General features: G+C 43.1%; 1 protein-coding gene across 4 annotated transcripts in view; it reads right to left on the reverse strand.

The window, feature by feature from the left end:
- Positions 1-17,554, reverse strand: part of Tmem108 (transmembrane protein 108) — a 98,922-nt gene that overhangs the window by 27,856 nt on the left and 53,512 nt on the right. For 2 of the 4 annotated variants that reach the window (XM_090323298.1, XM_090323295.1), the window contains exon 3: positions 10,600-10,685. The exons of 1 other annotated variant lie outside the window; for it this stretch is intronic. In XM_090323298.1, the coding sequence (XP_090179424.1) occupies positions 10,600-10,639 (40 nt within the window). In that variant the 5' untranslated portion in view covers positions 10,640-10,685. The remainder of the gene's footprint in view (positions 1-10,599; positions 10,686-17,554) is intronic. One more of the 4 variants, XM_090323296.1, reaches the window with a different exon arrangement.

Consider the following 17,554-nt stretch of genomic DNA (forward strand, 5'->3'; position numbering starts at 1 on the left):
TGGTGGTTCATGTCATACTAGCTACTCATGAGGCTGAGATCTTAGGGTTGTGGTTCAAAACCAGCTTGGATAGGGAAGTCTCTGAGGCTCTTGTCTCCAATGAACCATCAGGAAAACAAAGTGGCACCATGGCTCAAAATGGTAGAGAGCGCTATCCTTGAGCAAAAAGGGCTCAGGGACAGTTCCCAGGAGGTCCCGAGTTCAAGACCATGACCACCAATGGCATAAAGGGTCATAATAAAAAATGGTGGACAAATAGATTCTAAGACAGAATATTAAGGTTTATAACTTTAATATAAAGCTTAGCTTTCATAAGATGACAAACTTTAATGGGCACAGTGCCAGCACCCAGCTTCAGGATTACTGACCAAGTATATGTCATTTTATATACACTCAGTTGCCAAAACACAAAAGTATTTTTAAAAGTGTTTTGCAGCTGGATGCCAGTGGCTCACGCCTGTCATCCCAGCTGCTCAGGAGGTTGAGATCTAGAGATCTCGGTTGAAAGCTACCTGGGGCAGTGAAGTCCATATGACTCTTATCTCAATTAACCACCAGAAAACCAGAAGTAGAGGTGTGGCTCAAAGTGGTAGAGCTCTAGCCTTGGGCTAAAGAGCTGAGGGACAGTACCCAGGCCCCAAGTTCAAGCCCTGGGACTGGCCCCATTTATTGCCACCCATTCTAACTACCCAAGGATCTAAAGATGATGCTGGGATAGGCAGAAGTACCTAGTCTGGACCTGGTTCCCGTATCCCGTGTATGGCCAGGTACCTTGGACAACTAATGGGGAAGTTTGGACCGAGGACATTTCTGGTTATGACATTATCACTGTAAAGGTTGCTTGCACCTGACTCCCTGGTTCTGTATTATCCAATCCATGAGCAAGTCCTGTTGTCTCTCCTTCCAGCATGTTTCTGGATGCTCTGTCATCTCCATGGCAACCACCTTCCTCCAAGCTATCTCCTCACTGGGAAGCTGGACCAGTATTCCTGAACCTCCACAATCAGTTCTCCACCAGGAAGCTAGGCAGAGTTTTTCCAAAAACATGTAAGAAAACAGCATCAGGCTATTTTGGTGTCTGATTCTCCAGTGATGACTATACTGTGGTCAGACTTTTTGTCACTCCATCAAATAAATACCTGACAGCAACGATGAGGAGGGGGGGGGAGGTGGGGAGAAGAGGACTTAACTGAATTCATAATTCATAATTTTAGAGGTTTCAGTCCATGATGGTGGGGAGGGAACAGGGAAGGGAGGTAGGAAGAGAGGAAGTGTGTGTGTGTGTGTGTGTGTGTGTGTGTGTGTGTGTGTGTGAGAGAGAGTGTGTGAGAGTGTGTGTGTGTATGTGTGTGTGAGTGAGAGAGAAAGAGAGAGAGAGAGAGAGAGAGAGAGAGAGAGAGAGAGAGAGAGAGAGAGAGAGAGAGAGAGAGAGAGAGGAAAGTAGGCAGAGGAGAAAGACATAGAGAAGCCAGAGAGACAGAGACAGAGATAGGAAGACTGAAAGGAGAGAAGGGGGAACACCTGCCTATGATATGGGCTTTCTTCTTTGGCCCCCCAGCCTATGGGATGCTTTAAGACTACCCTAACTCATCAGCTCGTGCCTTAAATAAAAGCCAGGCAAAAACACTCCTTTAGTTTTTGTCTGGGAGGGAATTGAGTTCCCAGAGAAAGTGCTTTCATGAGGTCAGGTTCCCTTGCTGTAAAATTTTTCTGGACATGGGCAATGCTGAAACCATGCAATGATGTGCTGCTTTCCTAAGGATTATTAATAATACATTTGTAACTACTCAGAGCTAGGGCTATAAACTTCCTGAGACAGAATGAGAATGTAATCTGTCTACAGTAACAGAGATGAATCACTTTGATAAATTCTTTATGATGGTGCCTCAGCTCCTGCAACTTGGGGGTTGGGGATGAGTCTATCCTTCCATAACCCCCACAAACACATCGTTACTCATAAGACTATGACATCGTGAGTCATAAAAGAGTGCTGTTATATAACACAGGCCTCCAGTCATGAATACTAACAGACACTCTCAAATGAGAGAATGACACTAAAGACCTCCTGTCACAGGCATGGTGTGTCTTGTAGACACTTTGACATTAGTGGTGACAGGTGCAGGCATGGGGTCTTTTATCCCATTCTTATGTGCTATCCTTCCTGCCATGCCATGGCTCTATGATTCTGATTATCAGTAAGACTAACCTAATATTTTCCCTTTTTTGCCATTGTTTGCTTTTTGCACAACTTTATACTGGGAGTTGTGAAGCACTTAAATAGTTAATTTGGACCATTTACATTTATTGTGTTTAATGACTGTTGGATTTTGTTTTGCTGGTTATAGGGACTAAACTCAGGGCCTGAGCACTGTCCTTGGGCTTTCCTCAAGGCTAGTGCTCTACCACTTGAGCCACAGCACCACTTTAGGCTTTTCTATGTATGTGGAACCAAGGAATCAAACCTGGGTCTACATGCATGCTAGGCAAGCACTCTACTAGGCCAAACTCTCAGTCCAAAGACTGTTGGGTTTTTTTCCCCTGCCTTGTCTTACTTAACAACTTTATGTCTATTTTCACCCTTCTTGATGGTCTACCTTTAGATTCAAGTCTTCCTGTAACTTCCTCTCCCTTCCCTCCCTCCCTCCCTCCCTCCCTCCTTCCCTCCCTCCCTTCCTTCCTTCCCAGCAGTCTCTCCATTGCTTAAACCATGCCTTCAACCTTTTCTGTTTTTGTTCTTTTTTCAGTTAGGGTTCTTTTTCCCTGGACCAGCCCAGACCACAATCCTTTATTTATATTTCCCACATAACTGAGTTGACAAGAAGGGTGAAATGCCACACCATGAGAGTTTCTCATAGCTATAGAGTGAGCTTTTGAGGATTTTGGCTCTATTATGAAAATTGTATTAAATACCACATTAAAAATGTCTCAAAACTGTCTATAACACTGTGATCTCTAACTGCAAGGGTGAGCTGGCTGAAATAAACCAAAACAAAACAGATTTCTGCCCTCTTGGCTTCAATTCTCTCCTATTTTTCCTAGTACATATGAGGCAAGCACTCTACCACTGAGCTAATGCCCCTATCCCTGGGCTCATGTCTTTGCCTGCCTAGTGTGGCAGGTTCTTATATATGTTTCCCTCCTCCCTGCCCCCCATCTCTGTCTTCCTTTCTTGCTGGTGCTGGTACTCTACCACTAGCCCCAGACTCAAACTTCCACTTCCACATTTTTGCTGGTTAACTGGAGATAAGAGTCTTTTGGATTTCTGTGCCCAAACTGCCTTTGAACCTCAATTATCAACTAGTCAGCCTCTGAGTAGCTAGGATTACAGGTGTGAGCCACCTAAGCCCAGCTTCTGAATAGGTTCTTTATGAGGGCTTGTAGAAAAATAACCTAGCCAATGATCAGATGCCATCCAGGACTTCTTTTCTCTTTTCTTTCTTTCTTTTCTTTCTTTTTTTGCCAGTCCTGGGGCTTGAAAACTCAGGACCTGGGCACCGTCCTTGAGCTTTTTTCAAGGCTAGCACTCTATCACTTGAGCCACAGCACCACTTCTAACTTTTTCTGTGTACATGGTAACCAAGGAACTGAACCCAGGGCTTTGTGCATGCTAGGCAAGCACTCTACCACTAGGCCAAACTTCCAGGGGTTTCTTGTAAGGATTCCATGCCAGATATGCTTGTTTATTTGGTCAGAGGCTCTATCTATCTGCAAGTTCTTCTGATGTAAAAAACAGTAACTTCTCTAGATTTCAGCTTTTGTCTGCTTCTCAGGCACCTTGGCTCTCTGGGCACCTGACTGTGGATTTCACAATTAAAACCAGACTGCTAATAGTCTTAGCAGAGATGGATTGTCACTTGGTAATGAATTTAGAGCCATGACAGAAGCCCATGACATCTGACGTTTTAACATGACAGCAGTGACCCCTGCTCTTTTCCCCAGGGATACACACATCATGACATAATTTTTTTTTTCTTGCCAGTCCTGGGCTTGAGCTTAGGGCCTGAGCACTGTCCTTGGACTTTCTCAAGGCTGGAGGTCTACCACTTGAGCCTCAGCACCATTTCTGGCTTTTTTCTATGTATGTGGTACTGAGGAATCGAACTGGGTCTTCGTGAATGCTAGGCAAGCACTCTACCAAACTCCCAGCCATGACATATTTTTTTTTCTTTTTTTCAGAGTGGCTGAGTGCATCAGCTCATGGCATGAAATTTGGGATGAGATGGTATGAATTGGTATGTGGAGGTCTTTCTACTAATGCGAATGTCCCAACCCTTTTCTAAGAGCTTTACAAGACTGGAGAAAGCCTTGAGTAGTTAGGATTATGAGCACAAGCCACAAGTGATTGATTGGGTGACACAGTCTTTTTGGAAGAAAATGCTTGAAAGGCCGGTGAAGTCCTAACAGAGAAAAGAGATCTGAGGTTCTGTTTTATGTTAGGAGACCTGGGAGGAGGATGAAGAGGAGGGGAAGCAGAGAGGAAGAGGAAGAGGAAGAGGAGGGGGATTAGTTTATGGCACTGCTCTAAATACCTTCCACGCATTAATATGTAGGTGCTCACTGCTTTAAGCGTTTGAACAGTGCCCAGCACTCTCTCAGTTCCTCTAAGTCGTCATCCAACACAGTGGACACAAGAAAGGTATAACAACTCTCCTCCTCCTCCTCCTCCTCCTCCTCCTTCTCCTCCTCCTCCACTACCACCACCACCACCTCCTCCGTCTCCACCTTTTCCTCCTCCTCTTTTGCCTCTACTATTACTTTACTTTTGAACTTTATTTTTGTTAGGGAGATATTCTATCACTTGAACTGTACTCTAGCCCTTAGATCTTTCTATCTTCATTTCATACACGGCCAGGATTAGACCCATACCACCGCACCTCATTTACTTATTGAGATGGAATCTTGCTTCCCTTTCCCCTTCCCCCACCCCCCTTACCAACTAGCTTTGAACTGTGATTATTCCAAACATCTGGGATAATAGCAGTATGCTACTCTCAGAAATCAGATTTGTTTCTAGGTAGACATCCATTCTCTGACACTTGGCCAAAAGATAATCAAGACAGTACCAGGTCCATTTTAGGGTAAAATATGGGAATTCTCCATGGTATTTCTCTAATTAGGCCACTGAAGTAGGATATCACGGTTTTTTATTGTTTTTTTTAAAGCTTAATTCTTTTACATGTATAACAGGTCAAAATAACAAACAAACTGTGACTATCTATCTGAGCCTCTGTTTCCTTCTGCAGGAATTCTCTGTTGTCATGGTGAGAGTTGCTTAGATGTGGCTGTGTGTGCTGAGGCAAGAGAGCTGCCCCGCCACTCTGGCTTCCTTTCAAGATGACACCCCCTCAGCTTGGAGGGCTGTGCGGCCTCCTGGTAATGACTTCCAAGCCAGCAGCTGTGATCTTACTAACTGTCACTCGGCTGAAGTGGCTCAGTTTCCCCTCCATACATCTCCTGCGCCTGCTGGGATGCTGAGGTTATGACCTTCCAGGTGCCTGGGGCATAGGACTGGTCCATTATTCAGGGGAATCCTGGAGACTCAATTTTCTGCCTTTTGGGGGAAAGTGAGCATCCCCAGTAAGGCAATTTGAAGGAATCTACTGCAGTTTTTTTTTCATGTGTGTATCTTAAAGGGCCAGGGAGGGGATGGAGGGCTCTCTTCTGAGCCAGCATAGAATTAGGGGACCCCTACAACTGTAAGCATGGAGCCAGGGCTTTGAGGCCTGTGGGGAGATGCATGTGGCTTTCAGAGAACATCTAAGGGAATTGCTAAAGCCCTTATGCTCAGGGTTAAACAAGGCTCATGATCACAGGGCAGTGGTTTGCAGACTTGCATCCTCCCACCCAGAACTGCATTACTGGCTGGAAAGATGCTCTGCACTAGGTTCGAGGCATGAGAATCATATCAACACAACCTGCCTGACTGATTCTCCTTCCTCACCTCCTGGCTACCCTCGATCCATGACTACCACCTTCTGAGCACCTGCTCAGGTTCACCAGACACTATGCACTATGCCATGTGCTTGATTGACACATAACAACTCCACAGTGTTCAACAACACCCCAGCATAGGCAGTGGGTTGGTATGTGTACAACAGTGTAACCCTGAAGCTTGTGATTGAGACCTCCTCCTCTTCCTCCTTCTCCTCCTCCTCCTCCTCTTCCTCCTCTTCCTCTTCCTCCTCCTCCTCCTTCTTCCTCCTCTTCTTCTTTGGTCATGGGGCTTGAACTCAGGCTTTTTCACTCAGGACTAATGCTCTTCCACTTTGAGTCACAGCTCCACTTCCAGTTTTTTTTTGGTGGTTAATTGGAGATAAGAGTCTCATGGACGGGGTCGGGAGTTTGACCTAGTGGTAGAGTGCTTGCCTAGCATGCACAAAGACCCAGGTTCGATTCCTCGGTACCACATACATTGAAAAAAAAAAAAAAGCTGGAAGTGGTGCTGAGGCCCAAGTGGTAGAGTGCTAAGCCTTGAGAAAGTCCAAGGACAGTGCTCAGGCCCTGAGCCCAAGCGCAGGACTGGCAAAAAAAAAAAAAAAAAAAAAAAGAATCTCATGGACTTGCCTAGGCTGTCTTTGAACCATTAATTCTCAGCCTCCTAAATAGCTAAGATTACAGATGTAAGGCACCAGCACCCAGCTAAAACATTTCACTCTCCAGTTGTCACCAGTACCAATGACAAGAAGATGTCTTACTGATGTGTTCAGAACCCCAGAGCCCTGCTCTCTCTAGAGAGCGCTATTTCAACATAGAGAAGAACAAAATAATCCAGCCTTGAAAAGTTGATTTGCACAAAAAGCCAACCAGCAAGAACTGAGGAACAAATAGTTTTAGAAAATCCAGTTCTAAACTAGGCTGGCAGCTATATAGTCCCAGTAAAGAGTTACTCATCTCTTTTTTTGCCTTTGTGTTAGAACCCCAGCCAGCCCACTCCTGTGTGCCCTTCTCATGAGAAAAAAAAATATAAAGGAACTTGCAGAACATCCTGAAGCAACTGCAAGTTCCTAAGCCCACCACATTTGTGACTCTGCTGTCAATTCCCTAGTACCTTCTCAGCTTCCTGTCTTCACAGATCACGGGTTTTCTGTTTGTTCGTTTGGGCAGTAATAGGATTTGAACTTAGGACCTCAAATTCTGTACCACGTGAACAACACTCTCATCCTTTTTTTTTTTTTATTTGGTTGTTTTTCAAATGAGGTCTCGTGCTTTTTTGCTCAGGGTTGGCCTTGGAGGAGAGCTCCCCACACCTTCTGCAGAGCTGTCATTCTAGGTGTGCATCACTATATCCAGCCCCAGATCCTGGTTTTCTTCCAGGATCTACTTCTCTACCATATGATGTTGATAGTTTAGGGAGGCTGAGAGCATCTTCTGGTCCAGCCTAGTCCTGCATTGGTCAAGGGACCAAAAGCTTCCACAGCACTGGAAACTTAGAAATGTAAATTCCTGGCTTAATTCCAGATGCAGTGACTCAGAAATGCTGGGGTGGATTCAACAATGCCCTCCAGTGACTGCATTGCACAGGTAAGCTTAGAAGCATTTAGACCCATGTAGTCAGTGACTCTCAAGGCTCCCTGACCTCACAAGCTGATGTAATCAGAGGTGGGCTCTAGACAAGGGGATACATGAAGCCTGATCAAACCCAGGGAGATGAATTCAGTCTAATGTGGCAAATTGCAGTGTGTGGGAAATGGATGCTTCCTATTTCTGTAATGCTAATGGATGACCCTGAGCATGTGTCATTACCATTACCCACAGGCCAGTGAACCAGTCTTCACTGTTAATGGACCATGTTCTTCATTTCCTCAAGAGCAAAAGAGTCCTCAGTAGTTTCTGAAGTGTGGAATTTGCTTAGAGGGTGGGAGACAGAGAACACACCAGCTCAACTTGGTATGCTTGGTGGGGAAATAGTCTGGTAAGGCCAAGATTTAAACCCAGGCTGTCCGGCTCCAGAATCTAAGGCCTCAGCTGCTACACTACATGGAGGAGTTTGCCACCTGGCAAGTTGCACATAGTAAGGGAAAGAGGCACAGCAGACAAAGAATTCCATTAAGGAAGATGAATCTCCTTTCAACTCCTTGTGAAAAGGATGCCGCTCTGCATACCTAACTGCAGAATCTCTATGGTTGTCTCAAACTCAGCTTTCTTCCCTGCCCCAACCTCCCATATTTAATATACTTGTTGGCTGAAATCCATGAAAAAAAAGCACACAGCAAGTTGTATTGCTTCTTAGCTCTCAAGTCAGTTTTAGACACTGCAAAAACATTTTGCTTGTGTACAGTGTTTGCACAGGCAAAAGTAAAAAATGGACCAGTGATGTATACAAGCTACTGTGTGTGTTCATACAGGCCAGTAATCAGACGTGCTTAGTGAGTGCCACTGCATACCACCTAACCAACAAAGACCTACCTAACCTGTCCAGGTGTACATCCTGGAAGGCTCTGACAAATAACAAAGTGTTGAGACAGGCCATTTCTCTGGCTATCTAAGTGATGTTTAAAACCCTGTTTGTATTCATAATTATTCCACTTAGGAAGATGAACCTTGTTAAAATACAAGATCTGTTTCTGAATGTTAGAATAATTATGCAATGTCTTTCAAATAAGGTATGACCTTAAAATATTTTTTTCCCTCTGATCATGGGGCTTGAACTCTGGGCCTGGGCGTTGTCCCTGAGCTCTTCAGCTCAAGGCTACCACCCTACCCCTTGAGCCATAGCCTCGCCTTCCATTTTCTAGTGATTAATTGGAGATAAGAATCTCATGTTCTTTTAGTGCCTGGACTGGCTTTGAACCGTGATCCTCAGATCTCAGCCTTTTGAGTAGCTAGGATTACAGGCATGGGCCACCACACCCAGCATGAAAATATACACACATATATAATATATATACATTTTTTTTACCAACTTTAGGACAGTCAGCTTAGGTAAACTCAACAAAAATCTTGGTGCAGAAATGACCCAATGGCTATCTTCTCCTTTTTGAGGTGTGTGTACCTGCACCCACGCATGTGTGTGTATGAAATCTCATTTATCCTTTAAATGTCTCCTCTCCCATCAAGGTAGAGTTAGTTATTCCTTGATGACATTGCTTCTTCAGTTTATAAAGCCTTTTCTCCAGCAAACAAGCTTATCAATTTTTAAAAAAGGCAACCAACCTACAGTCCTTTAGGACACATGGAAAAAGGATACAAGAGGGTCCCCATAACTCTTGGCCACTGGCCACAGGCTGAAATAGCCTGACATGATCTGTGTTTTAGGGATTAGAATTCAGCAAAAGAAATGAATCAATTAAAACACTCAGCCAGAATATTGTCTGTAGATAAAGTGCTGGGCCCTGGGGATTCAATAATATAACCTGAATTATTGAAGTAGTAAGGGCTGACTGGCTGGTGATTTGTATTTCAATCTCTTTTGCCTCAGCAAGAAACTGGACAAACAGAAGGAACTCCAGGCTTTCCAGCTTGGTGCCTTTCCCTGAAGTCGGCAATGTCTGCTATTCCGAGTGGGTCAGTCAAAGCATCAATACTCAACTGCTACTGGTTTTTGTCCCATCACTCAGCAGCAGTCCCATACCAAAGGCGTGTATAGTCACTAATACAACACGAGCTTTGTGATATGATCCCCAAACATATGTAATATCTAGAAAGTTACACTTCTGGTTCCACCCTAAACCTACAAAATCTCTCTTTCTCTCTCTCTCTTTTTTTTTTCTTTTTGCCACTCAGCAGCTTGAGCTCTGGGCTTGAGCACTGTCCTTGGGTTTTCTCAAGGCTAGTGCTCTACCACTTGAGCCATAGCACCACTTCCGGCTTTTTTCTGTATATGTGGTTCCAAGGAATTGAACCCAGGTCTTTGTGCATGCTAGGCAAGCACTCTACCACTAGGCCAAACTCCCAGCCTCAAGAAATCTCATTTTTTTAATCATTTGAAAATTATCTATCTATCTATCTAGATACATATAAACATTCTGAGTCAAAGGCTTTACAGTCACCAAAGGATAACTAATTCTATGGGACAAAATTCATTACACATCTATCTATCTATCTATCTATCTATCTATCCTCATCATACATCAATATATATATGTGTATATATCCATATTCATACACACATATATGTATGTGTATACATGTACACACACACACACACACACACACATATATATATATATATGTAAAAAACATTCCATGCCAAAGGCTTTATAATTACCAAAGGATAACTGATTCTATGTGGCATAATTCAGAAGACACAGTGAATGTCTTTTTTCCCCATGAAGAACCTACAGAAGACTATATTGAAAGACTTTTCACTTTACTACAAACCCTGCAACGGTGCTTTTGGTACACATTTTTGAACCAATGATGCTTAACAAACATGTCATGTTGGCATTATTACAGTGGAGTCTGCATTAAAACTGCTGCTCAAGACAGTAGAATGACTCCTTGGTTGATGGTGTATCTGGATGAAGCAGAGGAAATTTCCACTGCCCTTTCTCATAGACTCCACCCTTGGTCTCCCTATTAGAAGGTGTGTAAGTTTCTGGCACATTAGTGGCAAGAGCATAGGTCCACAAGAAAAAAAGAAATGTGGTATGGACTTACTTAACAGTTGGCAATAGAGGGCCTGTAAACTTCTCTTCATGGTATCATCTGGTCCTGCTTAGCCTCCAGTCTATTCATGATTCTGTCTAGGAAAACGGGAGAAGGAATTGTTACATCCAGGGGGGCATACTTAAAATGAATAATCAGAAAGAGCTTCAATCTATATAGTCCTGGTTTTAAAATACCTAAATTTGAAGTTGAAAAATCTTGGGTTTGATATACCATAAACATTTTAATTTACAATGTCCTCTTGTTATAAAATTGTCACACTCAATTGATTCAATATTGAAACCATACCCTCTCCTGAAGAAAATTCACATAAGCAGCTGGAGGGTAAAACTCTGGTTTTGGAACTTTGAGGACTTTCCATGAATCTTTGCAGTCTCTAGTCTTGAGCAGTTTCTTTTCTAACCTCATTCTTGCTCATTTACAATAAAAAAAACAAGAATCAGAAAGCACAATCACACTTGGAATTGCATTAAAGTAATTTTCTTGTTACAAAGAATACTTTTGTTATGAAATGTTTGGGTCATATGTTTAGAAGAAAATATAGATAAGAGTAAATGAGGACAGAAGGCGTGGCTGAAGTGGTAGAGTTCCAGCCATGAGTAAGTATGCCACACCCTGAGTTTTAGCCCTAATATCTGCAAAAAAAAAGAGTAAATGAAAAATTACCAATTATATATTATCATTGTGATATGGGCATCGATGGCTCAGACTTTAGGTGTATCTGTCCATGCTTTAAAATATGCTCTTTAATGGGTTTGTCATTTTGCATACTGTACTTTTCTCCCCCTGCTATCAGAATTAAGTTTCTGAGTTGTTACTATTATTTTACTCCTTTGTTTTTAATAGCTATTTAAAGTAAGTTACCAGAAAGAATGAAATTATGTCATTTGCAAGGAAATGAATGGATCCGGGAAATATCATACTGAGTGAAAAATAAGCCAGGCCCAGAAAGACAAAAAGGGCACACATTTTCTCTCCTTATGTAGATCCTAGACATAAAACACAACCTCCCACATAAACACACAGAGACGCACATGCAGATACAACTAATCAAGTTGACTAAAGTACAGTAGATACAAGAGTGAAACAGCCTCCATGGAGGAAATCCTTTGAACAATCACTGGAGGGTTGAACAAAATAAATAGGATGCTGAAACACAGCCTGAACGGTGGGGGAGGGGGAGGCAAATGAGTGATAAATGGAAAAAGAAATGGGGGGCACATGTATAATACTCAATGTACATAAGTGAGAAACAAAGTCATGCTACATTTGACATGGCAGTGAAGTCTACATTACAACTGCTGCTCAAGATATTAGAATGAAACACAGGAAAATTTTACCGCCCTTTCTCAGAGGCCCCACCCTTGATCTCCCTATTAAAAGGGGTGGGGAATAGTGGAAAGGGTGACTGCCCCTGAGCCACTCTGTACTTAAAGTTAGTATCCTACCACTTGAGTCAGCACCACTTTTAGTTTTTTTTCTGAGGCATTTATTGGAGATAAGCATCTCACAGACTTTTCCTGCTTAGTCTGGCTTCAAAACAGCAGTCCTCAGATCTCAGCCTCCGAAGTAGGTAGGATTACAGGCATGAGCCACCAACACCCAGCTTTGATCTTGGCTTTCCTAAAGCAAAAGGCAGATGAGCTCTTCTGTAGCCAGCTGAAGAAAAGAATGTATATGAACAAAAGCACTGAAGAGGAAGCACAGAAGCTGCCCTGCATCCCAGCATCCTCCAGCCACCCCAAACCTTTCTCTATATTTTAAAGGGGTGAGAACACCTTCAATAGAGCCCCTCTGCCTCATGTCCTTTATCTTCCTTCTCTAAAAAGCTGAAGAACAGCAAGAAGGTTGTCAGAGGCACCGCTGCTAAGCTCTAAAAGCCTTTATGTCCTGCTAAGAAAAAAAGCCCAAGAAAGAGAACCATTTAGAGAGAATTCTGCTGAAAGCAGTTGCCCTGTGTTTCTCCAGGGCTAGGCAGCCGTGGTCCCTCCTTATTTGCAGAGGAGAGGGAACTCCGCTGTCCACAGTGCCAGTTCTTGGCCGTTCCTTAGAATAACACAGGCCTCTCTCTCTCTCTCTCTTTCTCTCTCCCAGCATTAAAATGTATTAGGACCATTCATCTCCTTTGAGGAGACAGGGAGGTGCTTGTGGGGAAGTGAGGAATACATATCACATTTCCTCTTTTATGGTTTTGGTGTTAAAGACTCTGACTATTGAGGTCAGGGAATTAAATGATATTGTAGAGATGCCAAATACTAAAAGAGTAGGTTCTATCATTTTGACTGCTGTGCTTATGGAAAAGATTACTTCTTATCCATAGCAAAGTCATTCATTTTTTTCTCTCCTTTTGCAGTGCCTGAGAAATGGTTTCCGAAATTGAATTTGGGGACTTAAAAATATATATGTGTATTTCCTGTGGGCAGTAAGCATTGGTTCTGAAAGATATATGGATGTTTTTATATCAGAAATGGAAGTGAGGCCTATAAAATATGTAAAACTTACCAGAATGTTTTCCAAATGGAAAGAGCATCTAAACTCCTGAAATATATATTGCAGAGATAGTATGTTTTCAGTGTGCAAGATTGTTCACAGTATTATTAGTCATCCACCAATTGAATTTCAACCTTTAACTTTAAGCACTCTCCTTTCTCTATTGCCTTTCCTTAGCTCTTCTCATTCCCCCCTTGAAACCATATAAAGGAACTCTTTAATTCTCAAGATAGCATAAGGGTAGTTTTAATCTGTGTTTCTGGTTTCATCTCCCAAAATACATAATTTATCTCAAGTGGCTCTGCAGAAGCGGTCTATTGAATAGATAGTAGTGGAATAAAAATGATCATGATATGGGGGAAAAGGCTGGAGAAAGTGGGGTGGGCCACTATAAAACAGATCCAGGCTTTTATTTGAGGAGTGGAGGAAGCACTGGTTAGAGCTTCATCTCAAGAAGGTCAAGTTCAAGGTCATTTCAAGCATCTCTTATAAGTGTCATTTAGATGGCCTGTTGGGGTGCAGGAGTCATACATTCAGCCTCATCTCGGAAGTCTTTAAATAGCTTTAACTGATTGTGTTGACAAATCTACCTTCCTTGGGTGACTGGAAAGGCTAGGAGACATATTCAAGAGTACAGATTGCTAAACCCTCAACCTCGTTGATTGTCGGTCTGGCTTCAAAATAGATTCCCTCAGGAATTTGAATTCCTAGTTTAGGGGCTGCACTGATTTTTAAAAGCTCCTAAGATTCCAGGTGGAGTGGCTCATGTCTATAATCCTAGCTACTCAGGAGGCTAAGATCTAAGGATCACAGTTCAAAGCCAGCCCAGGCACTAAAGTCCCTGGGATTCATCTCTAATTAACCACCAGAAGTGGGGCTGTGGCTCAAGGGGTAGGATGGTAGTCTTGAGCTGAAGAGCTCAGGAAACAATGCCCAGGCCCAGAGTTCAAGCCCCATGACCTACAAAAAATAAAATAAAATAAAAAAAGCTCTCACAATTGTCCTTAAGAATAGCCAAGTGGGACCAGGAGTTTGGCCTAGTGGTAGAGTGCTTGCCTAGCATGCACGAAGACCCAGGTTCAATTCCTCAGTCCCACATACATAGAAAAAAGCCAGAAGTGGTGCTGTGGCTCAAGTGGTAGAGCTCTGACTTTGAGAAAGCCCAAGGACAATGTTCATGCCCTGAGCTTAAGTCCAGGACTGGCAAAAAAAAAAAAAAAGAATAGCCAAGTTTAGAAACCAAAACCCTTAGCTAGATGTTCTAATTGAACATTCAGAACACAGGGAGGAGGTGGGTACTGTAGCTCATGCCTGTAAGAGATTTGAGGACTGTAATCCAAAGCCAGCCTGAACGGAAAAGTCTGTGGCACTTTGTTGTTGGTTGTAGTATTTGAACTCAGGTCCTGGAAGCTGTCCCTGAGCTTTTTTGTTCACGACTAGCACTCTACCACTTTGAGCCACAGTGCTACCTCTGATTTTTCTGGTGGTTCATTAGAGACTTTCCTGCCTATGCTGGTTTTGAGCCTTCATCCTCAGATCTCAGCCTCCTGAGTAGATAGGATTACAGGTGTGAGCCACCAGTGCCCATCTCTGTGAGAATATTATTTCCAATTAACCACCAAAAAACTGGAAGTGGAGGTATAACTCAAGTGGGAAAGCACCTACTTTTGAGGGGAAAAAAGCTCAGCAAGTGAGGCCCTGAGTTCAAGCCCTAGTACCAGAAAAAAAATGGGAGGAACATATCAATGCCTCAGTGGCACCCCTATCTCAGATCAAAGAAACCTGACTCCTTGAAGGAGGGTGGGAAGAGCCCCCAGGAATAGGCTGTGCAGGTTAGTGGATAAATAGATAACCAGAGATCCTTGACTCAATCCCAGAGAAAACCAGAGACACAGAGAGGTGAAATCATTCCTCCCCTTTCCTGAAAAATGGCACTTTTATGAGAGGGAGGGAGTGCGATGATAAATGCAACTGCATTTGCATGTTCTGTTCAAAATAGAAAAGGAGTGAGTCAGTGTTTCTTAAATATTTAGATCTCTGCCTTTCATGCAATTCTTGTCTTAAGTAACATGAGCTCTTGGTGATTTGTTACCCAATTTCTAATCTCTCTCTCTCTCTCTCTCTCTCTCTCTCTCTCTCTCTCTCTCTCTCTCTCTCTCTCTCTCTCTCTCTACTTCTTACTTTATATGACTGTCTAAATGAGTAAGGCACTAAAGACTAAAAGGGAGTAGCTAGGATTATAGGCATGAGCCACCAGTGCCTGGCTTGTTTTGGGTTTTTATTGACACTGGGATGTGAACCCAATGCTTCATACTTTTTAACTAGCTTTCACTTACAATCAACTCACAGGGAAAGAGAGGTTGGTTTGAAGAATTAATCATCCCACAATTCCTAAGCACTTGTGTTTTATTAAACTTGATAATCAAATATTTTATCAATAATTGATGCTAGCTCATGTTTATATTACACTTTAATAATAATGAACTCATTTTTATCTAAATGCTTAATGATGTGAGAAAAATGCCCATTGCCAGTTGACTGGTAATATGCAAAGCAGACAGGAAGTGTGGCTCAGAGCCCTCCATTCATCAGGGCACCACATTGCAAGAGTAGATAAAAGCAAAGGAAATTTGCCTTTATTGGGCAATGACTGTGTGTTCAGCAACATGTTAAATGGGGTTGTTTTATTGCTGGCTTCAAATAACCCTCATAAAATAGGTAAATAGGTATTAATGGCCCGTGTGTGTGTGTGTGTGTGTGTGTGTGTGTGTGTGTGTGTGTGTGTGTGTGTGTGTGTGTGAAGGCTCAGAAAATTTAGGTTAGTTAAGGTAATGAAGCTAGCAGATGTCAGAGCCATTGATCCCAAATCAAGACTTTGACTATCTTTTAGTAAACCTCACGATCCTTTTGGTAAACTATGTAGTCTCTTCTGGATGAAAGCATATGTAGAACTTCCTAAAACTCAGTCTCAAAAGTCAAACCTACTAAACACCCATACTCTACCAATCACCACACAGGCTCCTAATAAATTCCTTCATGATAGGTACTGATGGCTCATACATCTAATCCTAACTACTCAGGAAGCTGAGATCTGAGGACTGAGGTTCAAAGCCAGCCAAGCAGAAGAGCCTATGAGAGATTCTTATCTCCAGCTAACCAGAAAAGGCCGGAAATGGAATGTTCAACAACAATGACAAACAATAATAATAAAGCTGGAAATGGAGGTATGGCTCAAGTGGGAGAGTGCCACTTTACATGAAAAAGCCAACAGAGAATGTGAGGCCCTGAGTTCAAGCCCCAGTACACCAGTACACACACACACACACACACACACACACACACACACACACACACACACACACACACACACACCCTTTCATTTGTGGCTGCAAGAGCAACTGTTCAAAAGCTACCACAGTCTCCTACTCTTCTTCTGCATGAGCAATAGTCTGTCAGAGCTTGTGCAGCCTGGGCCAGGGGTCATGCACACATAGACCACAACAAAATAGCCAGCTAGCAAGTGGAAGATGGTGGTATGTAGGGGTGGGGGTGGAGGGAGTGCAGAACAGGAGAGGCTGGGAAAATTTATCTGGCTGGGAATACTGACAGTGAGAGCTTGAGCTGTTCTGGTATGTTACCACAGCATGGTAAGCAGGCTGGCCACATCAATGACCTGGTTTTACATAGTAGTGGCAGCTTCAGGATTCTGCCCATCAGTTCACTCACAGCAGGGCCTGAGTCCAACACTAGGCAGTCGTAATAGACTCCTGCTGCTTTGCTTCTTCCCATCTCCCCCATTCCTGATCCCTGCCCCAAATCACATTTGACTTTTTCAATGGCTCCCCACTGGGCAGTGACAAGGGTATGAGTCTTGATCTTGCTGGGAGCAGAAAGCTGGGAAGGAAATTTTAATAGCCCAGTGTACCTGTGAACAGAAGGGAACTTTCCTCTCCTGTATTACAGAATTGGCAGAGCTCCAGACATCACCGACCTAGGTGTGGGTACGATGACATCAGGCCAAGCTGTGTCCATTCTTTTTTTTGTGGGTTAAGGGTCTTGAACTAGCACCCTACCCTTGAGCCAATTCCCATTTCCGGTTTTCCAGAGGTTAATTGGAGATAAGAGTCTCAGGTCCTTTTGTGCCTGGGCTGGCTTTGAACCTTGATCCTCAGATCTCAGCCTCCTATGGAGCTAGGATTACAGGCATGAGCTAGCTGTGTCCATTCTTGTTGGCATGCAGTGTGCATGGAAGACACGCTCAGAGACCATCATTTCCTGCTTCTGGGTGGTTGACTGTTAACAGCATATGTCAGCCTACCTCACCAGATACAGACAGAGCCTTTTGAAAGCCTTTTCTATTTCATACAGAAATAGCTGGAAGTTTGCTCAGTACACAAAGACACTGGATAGTGGGAGAGCAAACTGATGAAGTTAAACATCTAGTTATTGAGACTCT

The sequence above is a fragment of the Megascapheus bottae genome, chromosome 32, assembly GCF_031878675.1.
Source record: "Megascapheus bottae isolate mThoBot1 chromosome 32, mThoBot2.hap1, whole genome shotgun sequence".
In the NCBI taxonomy this organism is placed as follows: Eukaryota; Metazoa; Chordata; class Mammalia; order Rodentia; family Geomyidae; genus Megascapheus; species Megascapheus bottae.